This window comes from Bipolaris maydis, assembly GCF_028858645.1.
Source record: "Bipolaris maydis strain C4 unplaced genomic scaffold PSV08scaffold_14, whole genome shotgun sequence".
NCBI classification, from domain to species: domain Eukaryota; kingdom Fungi; phylum Ascomycota; class Dothideomycetes; order Pleosporales; family Pleosporaceae; genus Bipolaris; species Bipolaris maydis.
Genome location: NW_027093870.1, coordinates 15,725 through 35,211, shown reverse-complemented (window position 1 = coordinate 35,211; position 19,487 = coordinate 15,725). Strand labels below are relative to the sequence as shown.

The 19,487-nt window shown below is 48.5% G+C and overlaps 8 protein-coding genes across 8 annotated transcripts; 5 read left to right on the top strand and 3 right to left on the bottom strand.

The window, feature by feature from the left end:
* Positions 1 to 41: 41 nt before the first annotated feature.
* PSV08DRAFT_229333 (amino acid/polyamine transporter I) lies at positions 42 to 2,071 on the top strand (the record flags this gene model as incomplete). Its single annotated transcript, XM_066092249.1, has 7 exons — positions 42 to 220; positions 279 to 419; positions 473 to 844; positions 909 to 967; positions 1,024 to 1,043; positions 1,098 to 1,433; positions 1,484 to 2,071. 7 exons carry the CDS (start codon positions 42 to 44, stop codon positions 1,955 to 1,957), a joined length of 1,581 nt encoding a protein of 526 aa, XP_065948169.1. The 3' UTR covers positions 1,958 to 2,071.
* Positions 2,072 to 2,291: 220 nt separating this feature from the next.
* Positions 2,292 to 3,074, bottom strand: PSV08DRAFT_355318 (uncharacterized protein; the record flags this gene model as incomplete). The annotated part of the gene is made up of 1 exon (XM_014224945.1): positions 2,292 to 3,074. One exon carries the CDS (start codon positions 3,072 to 3,074, stop codon positions 2,292 to 2,294), a length of 783 nt encoding a protein of 260 aa, XP_014080420.1.
* An 880-nt stretch (positions 3,075 to 3,954) lies between these two features.
* PSV08DRAFT_365185 (uncharacterized protein) lies at positions 3,955 to 4,604 on the bottom strand (the record flags this gene model as incomplete). Its single annotated transcript, XM_014224944.1, has 2 exons — positions 3,955 to 4,300; positions 4,363 to 4,604. The coding sequence occupies 2 exons, from the start codon at positions 4,602 to 4,604 to the stop codon at positions 3,955 to 3,957; spliced, it is 588 nt and encodes a 195-aa protein (XP_014080419.1).
* Positions 4,605 to 5,072: 468 nt separating this feature from the next.
* On the top strand, positions 5,073 to 5,762 carry PSV08DRAFT_327309 (uncharacterized protein). The gene has a single exon (XM_014224943.1). The coding sequence runs from the start codon at positions 5,108 to 5,110 to the stop codon at positions 5,348 to 5,350; it is 243 nt and encodes an 80-aa protein (XP_014080418.1). The 5' UTR covers positions 5,073 to 5,107; the 3' UTR covers positions 5,351 to 5,762.
* On the top strand, positions 5,734 to 6,728 carry PSV08DRAFT_365184 (uncharacterized protein; the record flags this gene model as incomplete). Its single annotated transcript, XM_014224942.2, has 2 exons — positions 5,734 to 6,329; positions 6,406 to 6,728. 2 exons carry the CDS (start codon positions 5,734 to 5,736, stop codon positions 6,683 to 6,685), a joined length of 876 nt encoding a protein of 291 aa, XP_014080417.1. The 3' UTR covers positions 6,686 to 6,728.
* Positions 6,729 to 9,224: 2,496 nt separating this feature from the next.
* Positions 9,225 to 10,471, top strand: PSV08DRAFT_250881 (Intradiol ring-cleavage dioxygenase; the record flags this gene model as incomplete). The annotated part of the gene is made up of 3 exons (XM_066092428.1): positions 9,225 to 9,468; positions 9,529 to 9,980; positions 10,031 to 10,471. The coding sequence occupies 3 exons, from the start codon at positions 9,225 to 9,227 to the stop codon at positions 10,469 to 10,471; spliced, it is 1,137 nt and encodes a 378-aa protein (XP_065948168.1).
* Positions 10,472 to 10,917: 446 nt separating this feature from the next.
* PSV08DRAFT_373819 (uncharacterized protein) lies at positions 10,918 to 11,760 on the top strand (the record flags this gene model as incomplete). The annotated part of the gene is made up of 2 exons (XM_014224939.1): positions 10,918 to 11,181; positions 11,299 to 11,760. The coding sequence occupies 2 exons, from the start codon at positions 10,918 to 10,920 to the stop codon at positions 11,758 to 11,760; spliced, it is 726 nt and encodes a 241-aa protein (XP_014080414.1).
* Positions 11,761 to 14,174: 2,414 nt separating this feature from the next.
* Positions 14,175 to 19,300, bottom strand: PSV08DRAFT_355314 (uncharacterized protein; the record flags this gene model as incomplete). The annotated part of the gene is made up of 10 exons (XM_066092912.1): positions 14,175 to 14,978; positions 15,011 to 15,166; positions 15,247 to 15,730; positions 15,761 to 15,887; positions 15,959 to 15,964; positions 16,024 to 16,263; positions 16,326 to 17,094; positions 17,509 to 17,759; positions 17,874 to 18,852; positions 18,938 to 19,300. 10 exons carry the CDS (start codon positions 19,298 to 19,300, stop codon positions 14,175 to 14,177), a joined length of 4,179 nt encoding a protein of 1,392 aa, XP_065948167.1.
* Positions 19,301 to 19,487: the final 187 nt, after the last annotated feature.

The following is a 19,487-nucleotide window of genomic DNA, read 5'->3' as shown; positions in this document are numbered from 1 at the left end:
CTCGACAAATATCTTTTTCCGTCCACGACCAAGCCACCGCCATGGAACTCGAAAATCGCATCAAGTCGGGGGTAGTCGCTTCAAGCGATGAGGTATTCACTCAAGATGAGCGGGATCTAATGCGATTGGGCAAGAAACCGGTGTTGAAGCGCAATTTTGGGTTCATGCAAATCCTTGGATTCTCTTGCACCGTCTTGTCCACCTGGGAGGGAATCCTTCAGTGAGTCCACGAAGAGGCTACAATTTCATTTTAACGCAGCTTGCTTACCACATGCCAGAGTCTCTACCCCAAGTTTGTTGAATGGCGGCCCCGCAGGTGTCTTCTGGGGCTATATCCTGATATGGATCGGCTCCATCTCAATCTATACAGTCCTATCTGAGTTGTCGTCCATGGCACCTACCGCCGGTGGTCAGTATCAGTGAGCGTCCCTATCGACACTCGAATTGTCATAATTCACTAACGCATCTACAGCTGGGTCGCATTGTTGGCACCGAGGTCATGGAGTAAATTCATGAGCTTCATCACTGGATGGGTGTCATTGATCGGTTGGCAGGCTACGACTGCCTCGTCGGCATACTTGGGCGGAGCTATCCTACAGAGTACAATCTTGCTAGTCAAGCCCGAATACATTCCAAAGCCCTACCAAGCAATGTTGATCGGATGGGCATTGCTTGCCTTTGCAGTGATAATCAACACCGTCGGTAGCAAGACGTTGGCCCATTTCGAAGGGTTGATCCTAGTTCTCCACATATTGGGATTTTTCGCCATCTTGATTCCTATGGTGTATCTTGGAAATCACAGCGACGCTTCGATCTTGACTACTTTTGTCAATTCTGGAGGCTGGTAAGTATCTCGCTTGGATGACACTTGTGGTTCATGAACTAATGTAGTGCCTTCATTTCAAAAGGTCAACTCAGACGCTATCTTTCATGGTTGGTCTGCCATCATCCATTTTCGCCCTTGTTGGTGAGTAATCAATGTCTGAACATGGTACAAGGTGATATGTGAGCTAACGCACCCAGGGGTCGACTCATGTGTTCACGTAAGCACTCATCCAGCTGAGGTTCGGCGTATTTACTAAGCACAATTTACACAGATAGCGGAAGAGGTCAAGAACGCAACAAGGGTGATTCCGCGAGTTATCCAATTTAGTGTACTGCTGAATGGCGCTCTGGGATTCGCAATGGTCGTTGCATATCTGTTCTGTCTCGGGAATCTAGACGAGGTTCTAAAAGAATCTGCAACACTCGGATATGCCTACCTGTATGTGTTCCTGAAGAGCACAGGATCACCTGCTGGAGCAGCGACCATGGCTCTGATCATGTGGATTCTCGGCGTTTGCTGCTTGGTTGGCCTCATGGCCGCCACTTCTCGACAGTTGTGGTCTTTCGCAAGGGACAATGCTGTGCCTTTCTCAGCTCAAGTAACGAAGGTAAATACTCCTCTACAGGTCGCATATCTGGGCGCTAACATGGGACGAAGCTTCACCCTCGAACTCGAATCCCTGTTGTAACGATCGGAATAACGGCTACTATCTCCTTGCTGCTATCTACCATCGCGCTTGGCTCATTCGTCGCTTTCAGCAACGTTGTCAATCTTAGTATCGGTGGTCTTTATGCCTCCTACTTTATGGCTTGCGCCTTGCTTCTTTGGCGGCGGATTCAGGGTATTAGACCCTACAGTGATCGCACTGTGATGGTCGGCCCAGAAACCCTACAATGGGGACCTTGGAAAGTTCCCGGAGTATTTGGAATAGCCAACAATCTTTTTGCTTGCGTCTATCTGTTCGTCATGTGGTTTTTCTCCTTCTGGCCAGGTACCGCTACAGTCACCGTACAGTCTATGAACTTCAGTTCTCTCACATTTGGTGGAACTGTATTTCTAGCTGTTCTATGGTACTTCATAAGCGGTAAGAAGACGTATACTGGACCCAGGGTTGAAGTAGATCTGGAGTAGTTTAGTAGAAGTCGGTAGAAACTATCGAAATAGTAATAGAATGTGAGGTCGTGCCTTTACACTTCGAGGCTTTTTTTGAAAATGATGATAGCTTAGAAATCTTCAAGAAATCTTCCAAATACACTAGCTTTCATGACAATCCGAGGTGAATGACCAAAGTATAATCAGTTTACAGGCCTAGAAAGCTGAAGAAATGCACATGAATTAACGAAGAAAATCTATTAGTAAGGAAAAGTGCCCCATATAGCGTTGAGCAGCACTAAATCCTTATCGCCCCAAGTCGTCGCCTCGACTCGAAGCACCACCTCGACTAGATTGAGCCCATGCCTCCTCTCTAGTCCTCCACAGTATTAAGCTTGCCCTTCACTGGTCCCAGACGATCGTTGTCTTCCTTTTTCATCCCTCGCCTCGATTTTGCCGCACTCCTGAACCCACCCCGTCCGACTCCCGCACCAGCAAGAGTGCTAAAGACAGTCATGAAGGCGTTTTCTGGGTCCTGGGATACGCCATAAATGGTGAATGCAGCGTCTCCTACTGTGCCGATAAGCCTGGCAATGGTTCGGACGGCAGTGAGCCCAGCTGCAGCTTCGCCAACAAAGGGAATGAAGAACAGGAGACCCATGATGAAGTTGAGGATAATCTCTTCCCGCTCTGCCTTTTGTACAATCTTCTCCATGGCTGAAATGGCTTCCTGGGTAGAAAAGGCTGGTAGCGAAATCGAGTCGACAAGGTCGGATTCGGTAATTTGCTCGTCCCAGATACCTGCAATTGACATTTCTTGGAAGCGGTACAGCATATCCTGGGCCTTCAGGTATGAATCACCGACGATGTCCTTAGGGTTGTAGGTATTAACTTTGTCTCCGTTCATCATGGGGTAGTTCTTGAAGTAGTTGTTGTTCCACTGGATGCAGTTCTGAGCGTTTTCGCCGGCGTACTGGCAGCCGTTATTGATGAGCATCAAGCGCTTGCCCATCGTGATCCACTCTTTGTCGATGCCCCAGGTCTCGGAGAGATTGTTGTAAAAACTATTCTCATCCTTCAAGGTGAAAGTAGCGTTAGGGATATAGTCACTATCGAGCGTGCCTTTCTGAAATTCGATCCTAGGACACTTGTCCATGGAATACTCGCCCTGGCCGCCCTTGCAATTGGATCCCTTGATGCAATTCTCGAGACAGGTAGCACATGTGCAGTCCTTGCAACATGTTCCTCTTCCGGCAACAAACGGATGCTACAAACAGGCATCTTTTCGACGACTTCGATGGCGCACGCGATGAGATGAACAAGTATGGGCTGGCGATCATGGGATTCATCTTGTCCCCGCTGCCAAAGACTCGAACGTGAACAACATTGTAGTAAAGGATCTCGGTATCAACAAGGCGACTGGAGAGACAAAGCAGACAATAGATTGGGCGAAGACAGCAAACGAGGCCAGGGTCAAAGGGGATAACGATGTCGGCGCCCGTATCAGAGCATTCGCAAACAGTTTCTGTCATAGTTCTACTCCGGATTCTAAGAGTGCAAAAAAGCATTTTCAAGTCTTCAGATCTTATAAGTACATGGAGGATCGACCAAAGAAACGTGGAAGGAGGACTTGAGATGCGGTAGTCGTCAGCTCGGATCTGTGACGGTTTTCTTTTCTCTCTTTACCTTGTTGCAGCTGTGTTTTGAGGGGCTTGCACGATTGCAAATTCTTTCCAGCATGAAAAATTCGGGCTTTTTCAATAATTCGTACTTTCTTTCATGCAATAGAAAGTCTTCTTTCCTGGTGAAATTATGCGATGTATTTACAGAATGTAACGCCAAATGGAAGCGATCCATGACAAAGTTCAGTTGATACCCTGACTGCAAAGATTATATCTGTCAAACTTTCGTATTACTATTACTATTACTATTACTATTACTATTACTATTACTATTATAATAATAATAATTATTATTTTTATAATTGTTGTTGTTCTCACAAGATAGTGAAGCAAGCATGATCAACTGCTCATCCCTTACTTCGGCCCATACAATGTATCAATCTCACCTTCTCCGTCGGGTCCTCTGAACACTCGTTGGGGATTGTCAGGATCAATGAAGAATACATTCTCCTGCCCACATGGCCAGTAATGCTCCTCTGTGGCTCCGACACATGAGGACAGGCCATCCAGAGGCACGATCCAAATTTCCCTTGCGTTCACAAAGTGCCTGACGCCTTCAACCTCGTCATAATAAAACCATTCTGCCTGCATCTCGCGTGCGAACCTTAGGCGTTGAATGGACGGGGCGACTGGCTTGAAGCTGTCAAACATGGACTCTCCAATGTCGATGGTGTCGATGACGAAATCCACCCAGACGTACCTAAGCGTTTGCACCACGGCTTAGCATTGCGCAAAGCTCAAAAACAACAGATAGCTGCTTACTGCGCTCCATGACCGTGTACAGCTAGTTCAGAAAAAGCTTTTTGATACAGGCCATGGTTCCGTGCTTCCCGGCAGGTCTGTAAGACGGCAGGCACAGGCGTCGACGAGGTGAGGTAATGCGCTCGGCCGGTAGGAGTTTGGTGTGTAAGCTCAGCATTCACTATGCGAGGCTCCACTGTCATTTCCCATATTTGCATCCGGAGCTCGTACGGTAGTCGCGGAAATGGGTGGAAAGCTGTCATGCCGCCGCAAAAAGAGGCCGGAGACACTACTAGTACGGCAAGGGTCAATCTCCGGCCAGCGCAGTCGAGCAATGAGTGTAGTAGTGGTGGCGCAGGGCAGGTTCACAAACATGCAGAGTTCATCGTTTGCGAGGCAGTTGTTCCATGCTAGCTGGACCAAGAACAAGTAGTGGAAGGGGTTCCACGATGGCTAGTTTAGGGCCCATGGTTGCAGTAGCGGTGGCGGCTCTAACCGTCAATCAGGCCGCTTTGACCTTCCCGTTGGGGCTGCCATCTTTCCGCCCCCCAAACATCGCCGATATTCCAGCCGCAAAACAACGATCTCGACCCCAAGTTAAGGCTTCCCGTGCAAGCTAGAGAGCATTTGCCCTTTCACCCAGACCTCACAATGGCCGCAAGGATAGGCGAATACCGCAGATGAACATGGGACAGATGGAATGACTGATGCTAGTCAGGGACTTGCCAGAACAACCACGCGGAGAAGCTTCTTGAATGGATCCTGAATGGCACATGGGTTGATCTATAGTATCGCTCAAACAAAGCTAAACGCCACAACGCCAACGACAACTTCATCTTCCAAGGTCTCCTCCAGTACGACTAGTGTCGCTACGCTTGCTCCGTCTCCAACTGCCGGGACGGCATTAGGCTGCTACCCGGAAGACTCCACCATGCCAATTCTGGAGCAAAACATGAACCCCAACGGCAACTCGTCTCTCACTATTGCCAAGTGCAAGAACAGCTGCTAACGCCGTGCATTTGGTTTTGCGGGTGTTTAGAAGGGCAACCAATGTTGGTGTGGTAGCTACGTCGGCGGAAGCTGGGCACCGGAGTTCTCAATGCTGCCTTTGTTCTAGGAGCACCTCACCTTGTTGAGCGCGATGGATCGTCTCCTTCACTTTCATTTGATCCAAACACCACCAAGTATTGCTCTTGGTGGGTTGATTTGACCTCGAAGAAAGACTGCTCTCTTCTAGAGGAAATTTCATTACCCTCGAGGACTTCCGTCGCTGGGTAAGACATCTTCCTCTCGTTTTCTTTGACGTGAACATCGTTGACACGAGTCTATAACCCTTTCATCACTGCTGACTGTGGTGGTCTCGTCATCGGAAACTCTTACTGCGTAGAAACTATGAACGAGCCTGCTCCAACTACTTCCTCGTCGAGTTCCTCTTCGACATCCGTTGCTGCCTCTACCTCGGTCAAGCCTACGTTGTCTTCTTCCTCAAAGCCTGTAGTCACAACTCCCTCTACCACCATCAAGCGGTCAACATCGACTACCGCCCCGCCTATGACAACGAAGCCCTCTAATGGAGTCGACACACCATCTCCGCTGCAACCCAGTGTCGCTACTAACTGTGATTCTTTCTACTATGTTAAGAGCGACAATAGCTGTGAGAACATTGCCAAATTTAACGGCATCTCCACTGCCCGGTTCCTCTCCTGGAACCCGAGTGCTGGCTCCGACTGTACCGGGCTCTGGGTTAATGCATACGCATGCATTAGCATCATCGGCCACACACCTACTTCTGTAGCTCCCATGACGACCACAACTGGTAATGGTATCGCAACTTCGCCCTCCATTCAGTATGGCATGGTCCGTAACTGCGACAGCTTCTACATGGTAAAATCAGGTGACACTTGTGACAAAATTTCCTCCAGCAATAGCATCACTTCGGCTCAGCTCATCTCCTGGAATCCGACTGTTGGCTCAAGCTGTGGTAGCTTGTGGCTCAATACGGCAAGTTTTTTTTTTTTAGATATCAGACCTCAGCGTGAGCGGTTCACTGATCGTGTGATACAGTACGTTTGCATTTCTATCGTCAGACACACACCCAACTACTACCAAGGCTCCAGTCACCACAACAAAGCCTGGAAACGGCCTTACCACGCCTGCACCGTATCGGACTGGTATGAAGACGAGCTGCAAGATCTTTCACTTTGTTGCAAGTGGAGAGACTTGCGCAACTATCTCTGCGAAGTACAAAATCACTACAGCAAACTTTGCTAAATGGAATCCAGCGGTTGGTAGCACGTATGCTGGCTTGTGGGCTAGCACATATGCGTGCGTAGCTGTGCTATAATCATAGATTACCTCTAATCTTTTTTTTAATAAACTACCAACCCAACTTGTAAATTCTATCTGTGCTGTCGGCGATGAAAGTTCTTAGGTTGCTCTTCCTCTAGTTTCAGCTTTCCATTTCGCCGCCCATGATCTATCTGCTTGTATGCTGTACCATCTGCTCAGCGTAGACTTGTGCGGATACAGTGTAGGAGGAATTTTTGCTAGTGGGTATCTACGGCCATCCGCCCTCCATCCACTTCCTATTATTCAGCGTCGCCACCCCTGAAGCCGAGGTTAGCTAGTTAGAAGCAACCCCGCCTTGCTTACATTCAATTAAACTTGCTCAGTTCACTATTCATCAATAGCCAACGCTTCTTTCCCTGTGGCTTTGCTTTGAGCTGTCAGCATTCGAGATCTTTCTATGATTATCACGTGCAAGCTATGTCTGGAGAGGGCAGAGACTGCTGTCTAGCGGCTCTGAGCGAGTTTTTTTTACTATGCGCTGCCACGCAGGTACCATGCACAACAAGCACTGAAGCTGTGTCCTCTGAAGTTCTCACACAAACGTCACTACCCCGTACCATACGTCAGCCCCGCCAACAAACACAAATCTACTGTGGGAGACGCGCTCATAACAGCCCCATTCAAACACTCACCTCTATTCAGAATATTTTTAGAATAGGATAACTAAAACAAGTACTGGGATGAATACTAACTCTCTTGTTCTTGCTCCTGGGGGCGACGTGATTTTAGTCGTAGGTGGGAAGCGATTTCGCATACATGTGGACTCTCTCTTTCTCAAACGGCATTCAACGGTTTTTGCAGCTCTACTTGGTCCAAACTTTCGCGAAGGTCAAGATTTGAATACCTCATCTCCAAGGGAGATTCCCTTACCGGATGATGATCCGTATGCAATGACCACTATCTGTGCGACGATGTACCACGACTTTAGTAACATTCCGCGAAGTCTAACAACAGACCTAGTTCCTAGCATAATGAGACACGGGGATAAATACAATTGTCACGATGTTCTTACCCTAGCATCCTAGGTCTATGGCTGGCTCAAACCTGATTATTTGACTGTTGGAAAAGATCTAGCAAATATTCTCGCCGTGTCGTATATGGTTAGAGATTAGGAAGCATTTAAGAATGTGTAGGAAGCCTTAGTCTCGAAGTACAATGGATCATTCGCAGATCTAGCTGATAATGTAGTTTGTAATGTTCTGCCTTGGTAGACATTCTGTAAGTCGACAGACAAGTGATTACCTTGTTACATGCTAACTAGTAATGAACGTAGGCAGATTGGAGGAGCTTCGGGGCCGTGTACAAGCACTCGCAATCGGCATAGCATTAGGCCAATTAGCGCCTCAATACAGGAGTTTTGGACACAATAACCCTTCCGGATGCTCTCAGCTCACGCAAGAGATTTAAAAAAATCATTATTGATATGTTAATAGAAGTGCGCAAAAGATAAGAGCAAGATTATGGTGGGCGCTTGCACATGTCCCCTTCGCATCCGCCCACAACTCGGCAGTCAGTAATTGGGCCTTTGCTTGAGAAATTACAAGAACTAGCGAAAGCCTGTCGTTCATTCAAGGAAAATGTATAAGCTTCACAGCTAGACACATTTTGCCTAAGTTTGGCAGGCAATGGCCTTTGACAGGTTGCTATGTTACCCGAATGGTACTGAGGATCTAAATTGACCCGTTAAGGAGCACGGAGAATGATAGTGTATACAGCCAATGTATTGGTGAATCAAAGAGTTAACACAATCGCTCCTAGCTACCAGAAATCTCGCTGGTGTCGGGTATACTCCGGTATCCTTATCTATTGGCCAGACGCGCGTTCACGTCATCGAAGCTTCGCTAGCTGAACGCGCGTTCACGTAATCAAAGCCTTACGCGCTAGACGCACGTTCATCCTTTCAAAACCTCAACAGCTATACACACGTTTGCGTCATCGGAGCTTCAAAGCCCTCCTTCCAAGCATCTTCGTTTTTTAAAAGTATCACTGTTCAACAATTCAATTATGATACGTACATACATATAAACAGTTTTAGAATTAACGTGCTATAACAAACAGAATAGACGATATGCTAGTCTGTACACCAAATCCTAAAGACCTTACTCCACACAGATGCACGGTAGTTAGAATTTATCACACGTATGTGTTATTAGGGTCCACATTCTGCCGTGCGCTATACTGTACCTGTTTAGTCACGTGATGGCTTGTGTGGAGCGGAACTGTGTATCGTCACACTAAGCCAGTAAAGAGAACTCTTGAGTCAGTTAAGAGGATCGCCAAGACAAAAAGAAGGATTGCCAAGTTATCTAGAGTATTGATTCAGGAAGACTTGGCCTCGGGATTACGCGTACTTCAACAACAGCGATAAGTGGATTCTTCTTCTTTTTGTAGGATATGAATATAAAACCTATTGGGAAATACACATTAATCATCACTGCTCATCTAGTTTGTTCACCTGTTTTCCATTGTGTAAATTTGGTTGTCCTGCCTCCGCTCTTGCTCACTCTATACATACTATTTCCCGTTCGAACAAAATGAAGATCCCTACTATTGCTTCTACGCTTCTTAGTCTTTCTGTGCTTGTGGCAGCGCATCCAGGCCAGAGTAAGGCTGAGATGAAACGGGAGGCAGCAGAACGTAGTGCCTATCTGAGCACACACAAACGTTCGCTGGCTCATTGCGCAGATCAACTGAAGGCAAGGGGTAATGATGTTGCTATGCAAAATCGCCGTCGCTCTTTGGTTGAGAAGGCACGCCAGAAAAGGTCAATTAGTACTAGTAGGTTTCTTCTAGCACACTATTTTCGAGACTAAACAGTAATTCTAACCTATAATCCAGTGAAGCCATATCTCCAAGTCCGGGATCTTGATACTGTCCTTGCTAAGGACCACAAGTCCAATCTCACTGGTGTCACCCCTGATACGGACCCGTCACTTCTCTTCTCAGGCAATAACAGCTGCATTCTTACGCCTGAGGTTACCGAAGGTCCCTACTGGGTTTCTGGTGAACTCGTTCGCCAGAATATAACCGAGAACGAGCAGGGAGTGCCACTGATCCTCGACATTCAGGTTATCGACATCGAAACTTGTGAACCTGTACCTAAGGTCTATCTCGAGGCATGGCATTGTAATTCTACTGGTGTATATTCTGGCGTCGTTGCAAACGGTAACGGCAACTCTGCTGATACGGCTAATCTTGACGCGACCTTTCTCCGTGGTATCAACCTGTCTGACGATGATGGTGTTGTGACTTTCGACACCGTATTTCCTGGACACTATACTGGTCGCACAGTAAGACCAATTCGTTTTTTTGCACTGACTATAAGCTGACTCAGACTTAGACCCACATTCACGTCTTGACTCATGCTGGCGCTTCCTTGAACGCTAACAAAACCCTGGCTGGTGGCAATATCACCCATGTTGGCCAGGTGTTCTTCGATCAGGATCTTATCACGCTCGTCGAGGCCGAAGAGCCATATACCACGAACACGCAAGAGCTCACGACCAACGCCCAGGACTTTATCCTTGCCGAGGAAGCTGAGGAGGTTGATCCCATGGTTGAATATGTTTTACTTGGAGATAATGTATCCGACGGGATTTTTGGATGGATTGCTTTCGGCATTGACACAACTTCCTCATACAATGTCACTCCAGCTGTTTATTATACTAGTGAGGGTGGCGTCAAGAACCCTGACGGTGGTTTCGGAGGTCCGCCCTCGAACGGCACCGCTCCCTCTGGTTTTCCGCCTATGAGCCCCCCACCGTCTTCTACGTCTGTCTAGATGTTACTCTCTCACCAAGAGGCTTATAGAAAGATTACAGTATGTATGAATTAAGTCCTGAAGATCAAGATGTTATTCTGATACTTGGCGGTTCGTAGAGCTATATATTGTTGCAGCTTAAGGGAGCTACTGCTTGAAGCTCTAAGAATTGTTTAAATTTATTAAAGCACCGGTAGCTAGCTCCCGGTGAGGGCAACACAAATACGTCGAGCGCATATAGTCACGTGAATTCCTAGCCTTACAACAACGCCGTGTAACCATCGACTTTACCCCATCCAATGAAATGATGACACAAAGCTGGCAGGATGAAAAGCTGCCAGCCCCTCCCATTTTCAGTAAGGGCATACTATATTTACCCCACTGAGAGGATTGCGACTCCGAAGTCAATACTTCCATCATTTCATTATTCCGTGTGCTTTCAGAAATTCATTCCGCCATTGTCAATCATGACCTTGACCACGAAAGAGATATTAGTAAATTATGTATCAAATGCAGGGACATTAAGAGCATTCCTAGAGAGTATCGTTGGGCTTCCAAATAACCCCCCATCTCTGTACCTTTCCACAGACTCATGCAGTCTTATCGCATACGTTGAACCAATCTTAACCCTGAATGTAATCGATCTATCTGGTCTCCGGGAAGCAATCCTTGAGAGAAGCGAAAGCGCGGTTCGTTTGAAACATATCCTGGAAATAGAGCCTACACGAAAGGTCTTCTTCGATGCCCGCACGCCAGCAAAAGATCTTCTCAGTAGTTGTGGTATTCGACTTACTAGCAATGTAAGACAGATCCATCATCATACTTGGCATAAGAACTGAATGTAAAAGGCCTATACGAGCCAAACATATGTCCATGAAGTACAAATGATGGAAATAGCGTTGCGTCAAAGCGATAGCCACTGTGAATGGCTTGCAAGGTTCGATACATGCATAGACCGAGATTCAAGACTCAACACTAGTACTTTCTCATTCAAGGGAGTGCGTGGAAATGGCTTTGATAAGCGGATTTTGCATCTCCCTTTCTTGTGGAAGAAATACCATGATCAGCTGACTACACGCTCACAATGGGGCATGGGGTTTTGGATATCGATGATACGCGAAGCAACACAGAAACGATTAGAGGCACCAAGAACTGAAAACAACAGCATGAATGGCCCTAGAAGTGGCTGGGACTTGGAATTCATTGAAGATCAAACTGAATCTTGGAATAATGATGTTGAGATGGATGCTTACACGAACGGAGAGTGGCTAGGTGGCCAAGAGTATTGGGCAAGATTTGAAGTCTTGTAGTTGATGTAACTACTAATAATACGAAAAGAGTTATCTCCCGCGTAAAATTGTATTTCTCGCTTATAACTGAAGAGTCTATGCAGAACTAAAGGTGCAATTTAACCGTGAAGATTGGTTCTACATATATAATCTATATAAAGCGTAGTTTAAAGTCTATATTATAGTAGACGGGGTTATTCACCGCTATTACTCATAATAGCGATATCACAGCTCGCTTGCAATGTATGTATCAAGCCCCATGACGTTTATGCGATTGTCGAGAAGCTATTTACTCTACTCCAAAAGATCGAGAAGAAAGAGCGTGAAGCGGCCAAGAAGGATTACTCTGCGAGCTGCGGCACAAACGAGAGCTGTTATTCTAGGATCCGAGCAGGATACAGTGCAGTTCGTGATGTGACGGATCTACAAAGGTTTCTTCTCTTATAAGGACCTACAGTAGCTCTACAAAGCCTTACAGCTCGCGATGCTTTTAGGGATTAAAGCGCTAGTTGAGTTCCGCTAGACTAAGCTATATATTGTTATTAATAACTTTTTGCAAAGTGAACTAACTTATAACGTTTCACTTTAAAGCTCATTTAAATGCAGCTTAGGCCATTATGAAAACAATCTACGAGTCATCTTTAACTCGTAATGAAGAACCAGAATGCACTGAAACGTTTATAGGGATTAGTTGTCAAAGCCGTGGCTACCCACCTTAACCTCAACTTATGGACAAAATTGAAGCCTAACTTACATAAGACGCAGTTGAGAGTCTAAAGTGCAATAGATTAGGCTCGTCCTTTTCTTTTTTTCTAGTTAGTTTTCGAATTTGTTTTTGGCTGGCGGAGATTGTGGTGTTCGTCACTCGGCTGGGCGCTATCTGGAAGCGGGAATTCCTAATACCTTAGCACGGCTTCTTAGAGCTAATTAGATCGCATTCCTTCTCGCACGCAAACTCCCTCTGGGGTCAATTGTAGTATGCAGCTAAAGCTGCGATTAGGCTCCAATGGTCGGAGATCAGGAGATGGACCCAGACAAGCAATCCTCTAAGCTAGCTGACAGGCTCGCCCAACGGGCTCATACCCGACGCCCTGCAATTCAGCCTCTTCATTGTCATCACTCACGGCAACAGTGTCTAGCTTGTTCTTTTATACGGCGACGGCAGTGTCCAGCGGACGGGCCGGTCCTCAAGCTACTTTGGCACTGGTGGACCATGTAACTTGGCATTCGACAAGAGGGAAATCTCTTCCTTGCTCACTCTACTCTCGGTAGGATGGATGTGCACAGAAAAGACGAAAGTACGCTGTGTACAATCACAATAGGGCGTGTGAGAAATGGAATGGCCAATCTGACAGGGGTTGTCGAGGGGCTAAGAAAGCTGTACATGGTCGGAAGTGAGAATGCTTCGGTCCTCGTAGTGAACTAGTATTGGAGCGGACTGCTGTAAACGGTACAGAAGTCACAGACAATTTCCACTTCGATCCGTCTGTCCCCATGCACTCCACAAAACCGCCAGCTCCGCGGCTTGTTGTCGTTCCGAACACCCTTCTGCTACATTCTTTAGACAGAATAGTGGTAGTCATGATAATATGCATTATCAACCAAGGTTCCTGCAAATCAATTTGCACCTTCACCATCCACCATAACGGCAGTACACATTAGTAAATATCACGTAGAGTAATGAGCTCGATATGTCAAGCCGTACCAATATATACAAGTTTTTTTTCAAATTCAAGGTGTCGGTCTCTTCTGCGCACAAGGCCGCATTTTGACCTGACTTAAGGCGCTTAATAATGTAGGCTGTGTCCTTGAAAACCAATTACTTCTTAGTGGGCAACCCATCACCGACCCCATCGAGCGAGGCAAAGCTTACGATTTTACACTACTAAGCATTCACGATAATCGTAAGGCTTTAAAAGAATACCAAGCAAGCCCAGAGCATCATCGCTACAGCTCCAAAGTTTCAAAAGACATTTGTACCATACTAATGCTCTACCAGGGTCGCTAGTGAATATCTATAGCCGTACAGAGAGGATACAATTAGATTGGACTTTAAGATTAATTATGGTGATAGGAATACATACTGTTTCATCGCGAAGAGGAATTATATGTATATAGATAAAAGTTTTAGTAGAAGGGAAGAGACATGCAATGTGCAAGTTCGGCATGGGTGCTAAAGCATGCTTACTTAAATTAAAGTGTAGTTCCTTTGTTACAGTCCAGGGAAACTTTATGCATCTCATTTATTGATTAGCTAAGGATTACTTGACTAACCCAGCCTCCGTTTTACTTTTCCTACATCGCGTGGAAATAGCCTCCGACGACAGAGCGAATCGATCGCTTAAGCTACTGTCTGAAAATTTACGATGCGGCATGCATGGCCTGAGATGCCATGGAACGACATGCTATCAACATCCACTACGAAGACCGGATTCTTACCTTGAAAGAAAAGTGGCCAAATACTGAAAGGCCTTCGAGGGGCTGGACGTATTGACATCACGAAGATCTTCGAGATGGGCAAAGCGGTCAAGAGAGATGAACTTGGGATTGGTCGGGGATGGGGCCATAGTGGCCAGATAGGTCATGATGTCGGCGTGGGTGGGCCGGTTTTTGGTCATGAGAGCACTTTTGATGTTGTTGCGCATTTGCTCGATGGCAGTGTCGTGATCCTTGTTTCCGTTAGCGGCCTCGTCGAGGGTCATTGTTTTAAGGGTGCGCAGGCAGGCGATAAGCAGGCTACAGAGGCCGGCGGCGATAGCGGTAGCTACGGAGCTGCCGCTGATCTGGTCGGTGGAGCCGGTGAGGAAGGGGATGGCCCCAACAGCGACGTCCTGGCTGTTGATGCGAAAGTCGTACTGATTGACCTTCTTGTTGGGGTCGTCGATGGTATTATCGTCGAAGTCATACAGCAACTTGCCGTACATGTTACAGCTGGCCATGCGCAGCATCGTCCCGTGCGGATTCGACGCCAGGTACCACGGGCTCACGCGTTTCTGCTCATACACAAACGGCTTGCCGTCGCAAATGCGCGCCCATAGGCTGTCGGGCGTCAAGAATTCTTGGCTTTGCAGATGCTGCTTGCTACTGTTGTTGCCTGTACCACTGCTGCCGTGCACATACGGCACGCTGTCGGCTCCAGACGGCGGCGCGCTCGGCGAGTCCATGCTGAGGATGCCATTGTCGATGATGGCCACTTTTGCTGGCTGGAAGCCCTTGGTGTCGTGATATCTGGAGGCTTTCTGCCGGTAGTATGCGATGAGAAACAAATAACAACGCATATCTCCTGTAGCCGTGGCGTCTCCGTCTGTGCCGTCCAGAACTGCGACTCCACCTCGATTTGCATCGATCTTTTGTCATCCCGCAACTCTTCGATTTTTGTATTTATGTACCGGAGGATCGTGTTGCTTTGCGCTTCAGTTGTGAGTTCCTACGTAATGCATGGTGAGCAATTCCCCCCTTTGCCGCCCCCACCCCCCCGCGGTTGTGTCGTTGCATCGGCACACGTACCTTGATTACATGAATGTGGACATGTTCCAGATTCATCGACTTAAGTCCCTCGCTGCTAAACCAGTGATCCAGCACTGATCGCCGCCCGCCCGTGTAGAGGTGTAGCCGCCTGAGGTATGTCTCTTGCATGCCCTTTTCATGCTTGCCAGTTTTTCCTGTCTTGGTTGTCTTTTCCGGTTTGTTGTCCTTGACCTCGTCGACGGGGCAAACAAGTGGAATGTCCTCGGGCTCGCCGTGCGGCTTGAAGATGTTGAGCGAGAGGTCGAGGAAGCGCCAGTCAAGCTCTTCGATGCGGAACCGCCTGACTACGCGGGCAATCTCGAGCTCGTCGTGCGGGTGCGCCATGCGATCTGGCACGCGCAGTGTGATGATGCGGCGCACACCGTGCTTGGCGAACCAATCGACCATGTCCAGGATCTCTTTGTGTGTGCGCTGCAGATGCGAGCGCTGCCGGTTCTGTGCGGCAGGCGTCTGCGGCTGCGTGCTGAGGTCGAGCACTGGGAACTCGGCATACTACCGGATCGTCTCTTCGTAGCGGATCAGGTTGTAGCTGCGCTTCTGCTGCGGCATCAACTTGACAAAGTCGGCCACGTTCGTACCCTCGATCAGAAGTCGGGACATGTCAAAGTTGATTTCGTTTTCTGTTTATTTTTGAGGAGGATTAGAACGAGAACCAATTGGAGGTGGGGAAACATCGATCAAATCGTCTTACCAGGTTCTGTTGTGTAGAGTTTTGTCAGAAAGGCACTGAACAAAAGGGTTTCTGGAGCAACATACCTCCTGATTCTCGTAAAGCATTGAGAAGCGTTTGCACATTTTCGGCGTGCTTCATGACACAGTAGATCAGCGCCGACCGAATCTCCTTCCACATCCGGTTTTGCTCGTCAGAGTTGGCTTCCCTCTTAACCTTGTTGTTGAACCAGAGCGGATAGAACCCGCTGTCCGCATTTTGCACCTTCTGGTCACATGGCATGCTATCCTTGGCAGTGCTGGCCTCCGCCGTCTCAATGGACGCTTCTGTTTCTTTTTTTTTTGGGGGGGGGGGGGGGGGGGGGGGGGGGGGAGGGGAATCGTAGCGCCGGCGGTGGTGATATGGACATAGGCGCGGATGACGGCGAGCTGGGCATTGCAGCGCAGCAGTGTCTCCACCAGCGGCTGCTGCTGGTAGAAGACGGCCATGTGGAGAATGCCGGGGACGTCTTTAAGAAGGGAGGCAACAGGCTTAAAGGACGCAAATGGCACTTTGGATGTTTTGATGTCATCTTTGGCAACTTTGGCATAGGCCTTGAGGATGTCGGCATCGTTAAGCAGGTTGTGCTGCATGACCTTGGTGAGCACCTCGGGCGATCGGAGCACGTCCTCAGGCGTGTGGGACAGGACTTGGATGACTAGTTTTCGACAGTTTTCCTCGTCGTCGCCGACGCCGTCATCATGGAGTTGGTCGTTATCGTCAATGTTTTCATCGTCGTCGTTGTAGTCGCTCGGGTTGTCGTCGTCTTGGTTGTGGTCGTTGCCCGACAACAGCGCGCGCTGCGACTGCTCATCCTTTTTGGATATCCAATTATCCATCGCCTTCACGACGTGCTCGCGCATTGTTAGCTGGTTACAGTGGTATTTGGATGCGAGAATGGCAATGGCCAGGTTCAGGTATGTATACTTGATGACGCCGTCAAGCAACTCTTGGTCTTGGGATCGGTCCTTCTTGTCGCCCTGCAAAATCGTGGGAATTTCGCATAGGGCATAGTTGAATGCCAGGTGAGCTGTTGTTCGATGATCAATGATGTTACGGTGGAATTGCTTGTTGTTCAATAGTACAAGCTTGGTGAACTCGGCTATTGCATCATCCCACTGCTTGCATTTGCGGTAGTACTACAGCTCCTTCGCGCCCTTCAGCAGTGCTTGCATTTTTGGGTGGCCCTCCCACAAGGCCGTTGTAAACAGCGTTCTTTCCATGTCTTTGCCTATCCTTTTGCGTAAGTGCGGGTTACCCAACGTCGTCCGCGCCTCCGCCTCAGCCATGGTGGACGCTTGCTGCCCGGTCTGCTGTTTCGGTTGGTTTTGTGCTAGTGCTCGCTGCTGTTTTGATTTCTCTTGCTTTGCTGTTCCCCTCTTGCACGAGTCCTCCATCTTTTTTCCTGACGGGGAATGAAACAACAGATCCCATCCATTTCTTTCGCTCGCCATTATCGTCTTAGCTAGCTTCATGTGTGCGTCACTCGTTTGTGTGTCACGGATCACTAGTTGCAGCAAATGCCATCGCACGCATCTGTCCATGAGCTCGCTGTCTTCTTCCAAAGAGTTTTTGATCAGTTGCTGCCCATGCTCCTGGCCGAGCGTATTGTGTGTCGTTGCAACGAGGCTCCTGTAGAGGGGTTCAAGCTCTTTTTGGAATTCAATGTTATCTTTGTAGGATGGGTTGCGCCATTTTCCAATGGCCGTCTTGAGTTTTGCCTCCATGAAGTAGGCTTGTGCTTGCTGATGTGTTAAGGGTGTCTGCTGGCGTATTTTTTGGTCTTTGGGCCTTTGTTGTTGTTTTGAAATTTGAATCTATTCGAACCTTTTGCACACAAGTACAAATGTATATTTCTTTCCCTGTTTCACGCGACGTATTGGTTCGTCTCTCTTACCGGAGAAAGTCGGTACCGTGGCTCTTTCGGACATGCCATGCAGCGTGTCCAATTTGGCAGCCGACTTGTCCAATGGAATTGTTGCATCTCGTCTCTTTACCCGGCCTCGCCTAATTACCCTTGGCCAAATGCTCTGACTACTCTCCAGCATTGCTATACGTGTGGGTGTGTCCTCCTCCTGGCCGTAGCTATTGCTACCCCCTTCTGCTGCAGAAAGCCGAAGCAGGGCGTCCAATATGGCAGCCGAGTCTTCCAGTGGCGTTGTCACATCTCGTCTCTTTGCCGTCCTTGCCGATTTCCCCTCAGCTGAATGCTCTGCCTGCTCCTCCGTCCAAGACACTGCTGCAGCGTCATCATTTTCGCCCTCAACCTCCTCCTCGCCGCTGTCGTCTTCCTCATGCCCATCCTGGACATCCTCGTTTTTAGTGCCTGCCATTTCTTCCAAGTCCCACGGCAGCTTTAGACTCGTGTCCATGTCCGGTGACAGCAGAGCCTCGAAGTGATTCACGTCCAGCTTCTGCCACATTTTTTTGCCCTGCAAGTAGGACACGGCTGGCTCCGTGTGGCCTAGTTCCTTGGGTATGGCGCGTATCACGCATTTGTGTTCCTTGTGGCCGAACAACTTGGCCGTGTCCACCTCGGCAGTTATCTTGACGGCGTACTTGCTGTCATCCTGTCGCGTCAGGAGTAGATACAGTAGCAGCTCTAGCTTAACGCCATCGCCCGCTAGGTGGTTATGCTCCATATTCCACTTGACGCCATTGAAGTTGCTGCTCTTGCCGTCACTTTCCAAGAAGGACACGGGCTGGGACCGGTTCACGTCAAAGTAGCTTTTGCTCCACTCGCGTGTCTTGCTGGCTGTACCTCCGACCGTGCCCTTGGCCTTTGTTACGCCCGCCTCGAGATTCTCGTGCAGGCTGCGGCTGCTTGTTTGCTTGGCCGTCGTCTCATTACCCTTCTCTACCGTGGCAAACGGCGCCTAGCCGACGACGACAGGTCGCTGTGCCTCGACCGTGTCTGTGTCTGGACGGGTACTGTGGAACTCGACCTGAATGCACGCCGACTGTATGGCCTTGTTCTTGCCCGCGCCGCTGCTCTTGGTGTGCGATTCCAGATTCACCTTGAATACGACCAACGTCACCTTGGTCGTAGTGGCCGTTGTCTTGCCCACCTTGTCTTTTTCCGTCAGCATGACCCCGTCGGCCCACAGCAGCCGGTCCATCGCCCTTGATAGTTTGCGTCTTGGGGTGCGCGTCACCTTCGCGGTTCTCCTCGCTGGGCGCGACAAGCTTGATTGTGGTGCTCTCCGCCAGTCCCTCAAACGAGATGGAATTATCGAGCTCGGCTTGTGTCATGGGGCTGCATATCACCGGTTCCTCGAAGATTTCATCGCCAAAGGAAGATTCGCGGCCGAAAAGGTCGTTCATTGTCTTGCTTCCTCTTTATCTGTACTTCTTCCCTTTACAACAAACTCACTTTCTAAGTCAATATATGCAGAATGTCCGACCTATTCATTTGTATAAGCCCGTCCCCTGTACAGCGCCATATCGTACTATGGGCTTCACGGACTGTGTTGCAACAGCCGGGCACCAGCTTGCATTGCAGCTGGCCAGT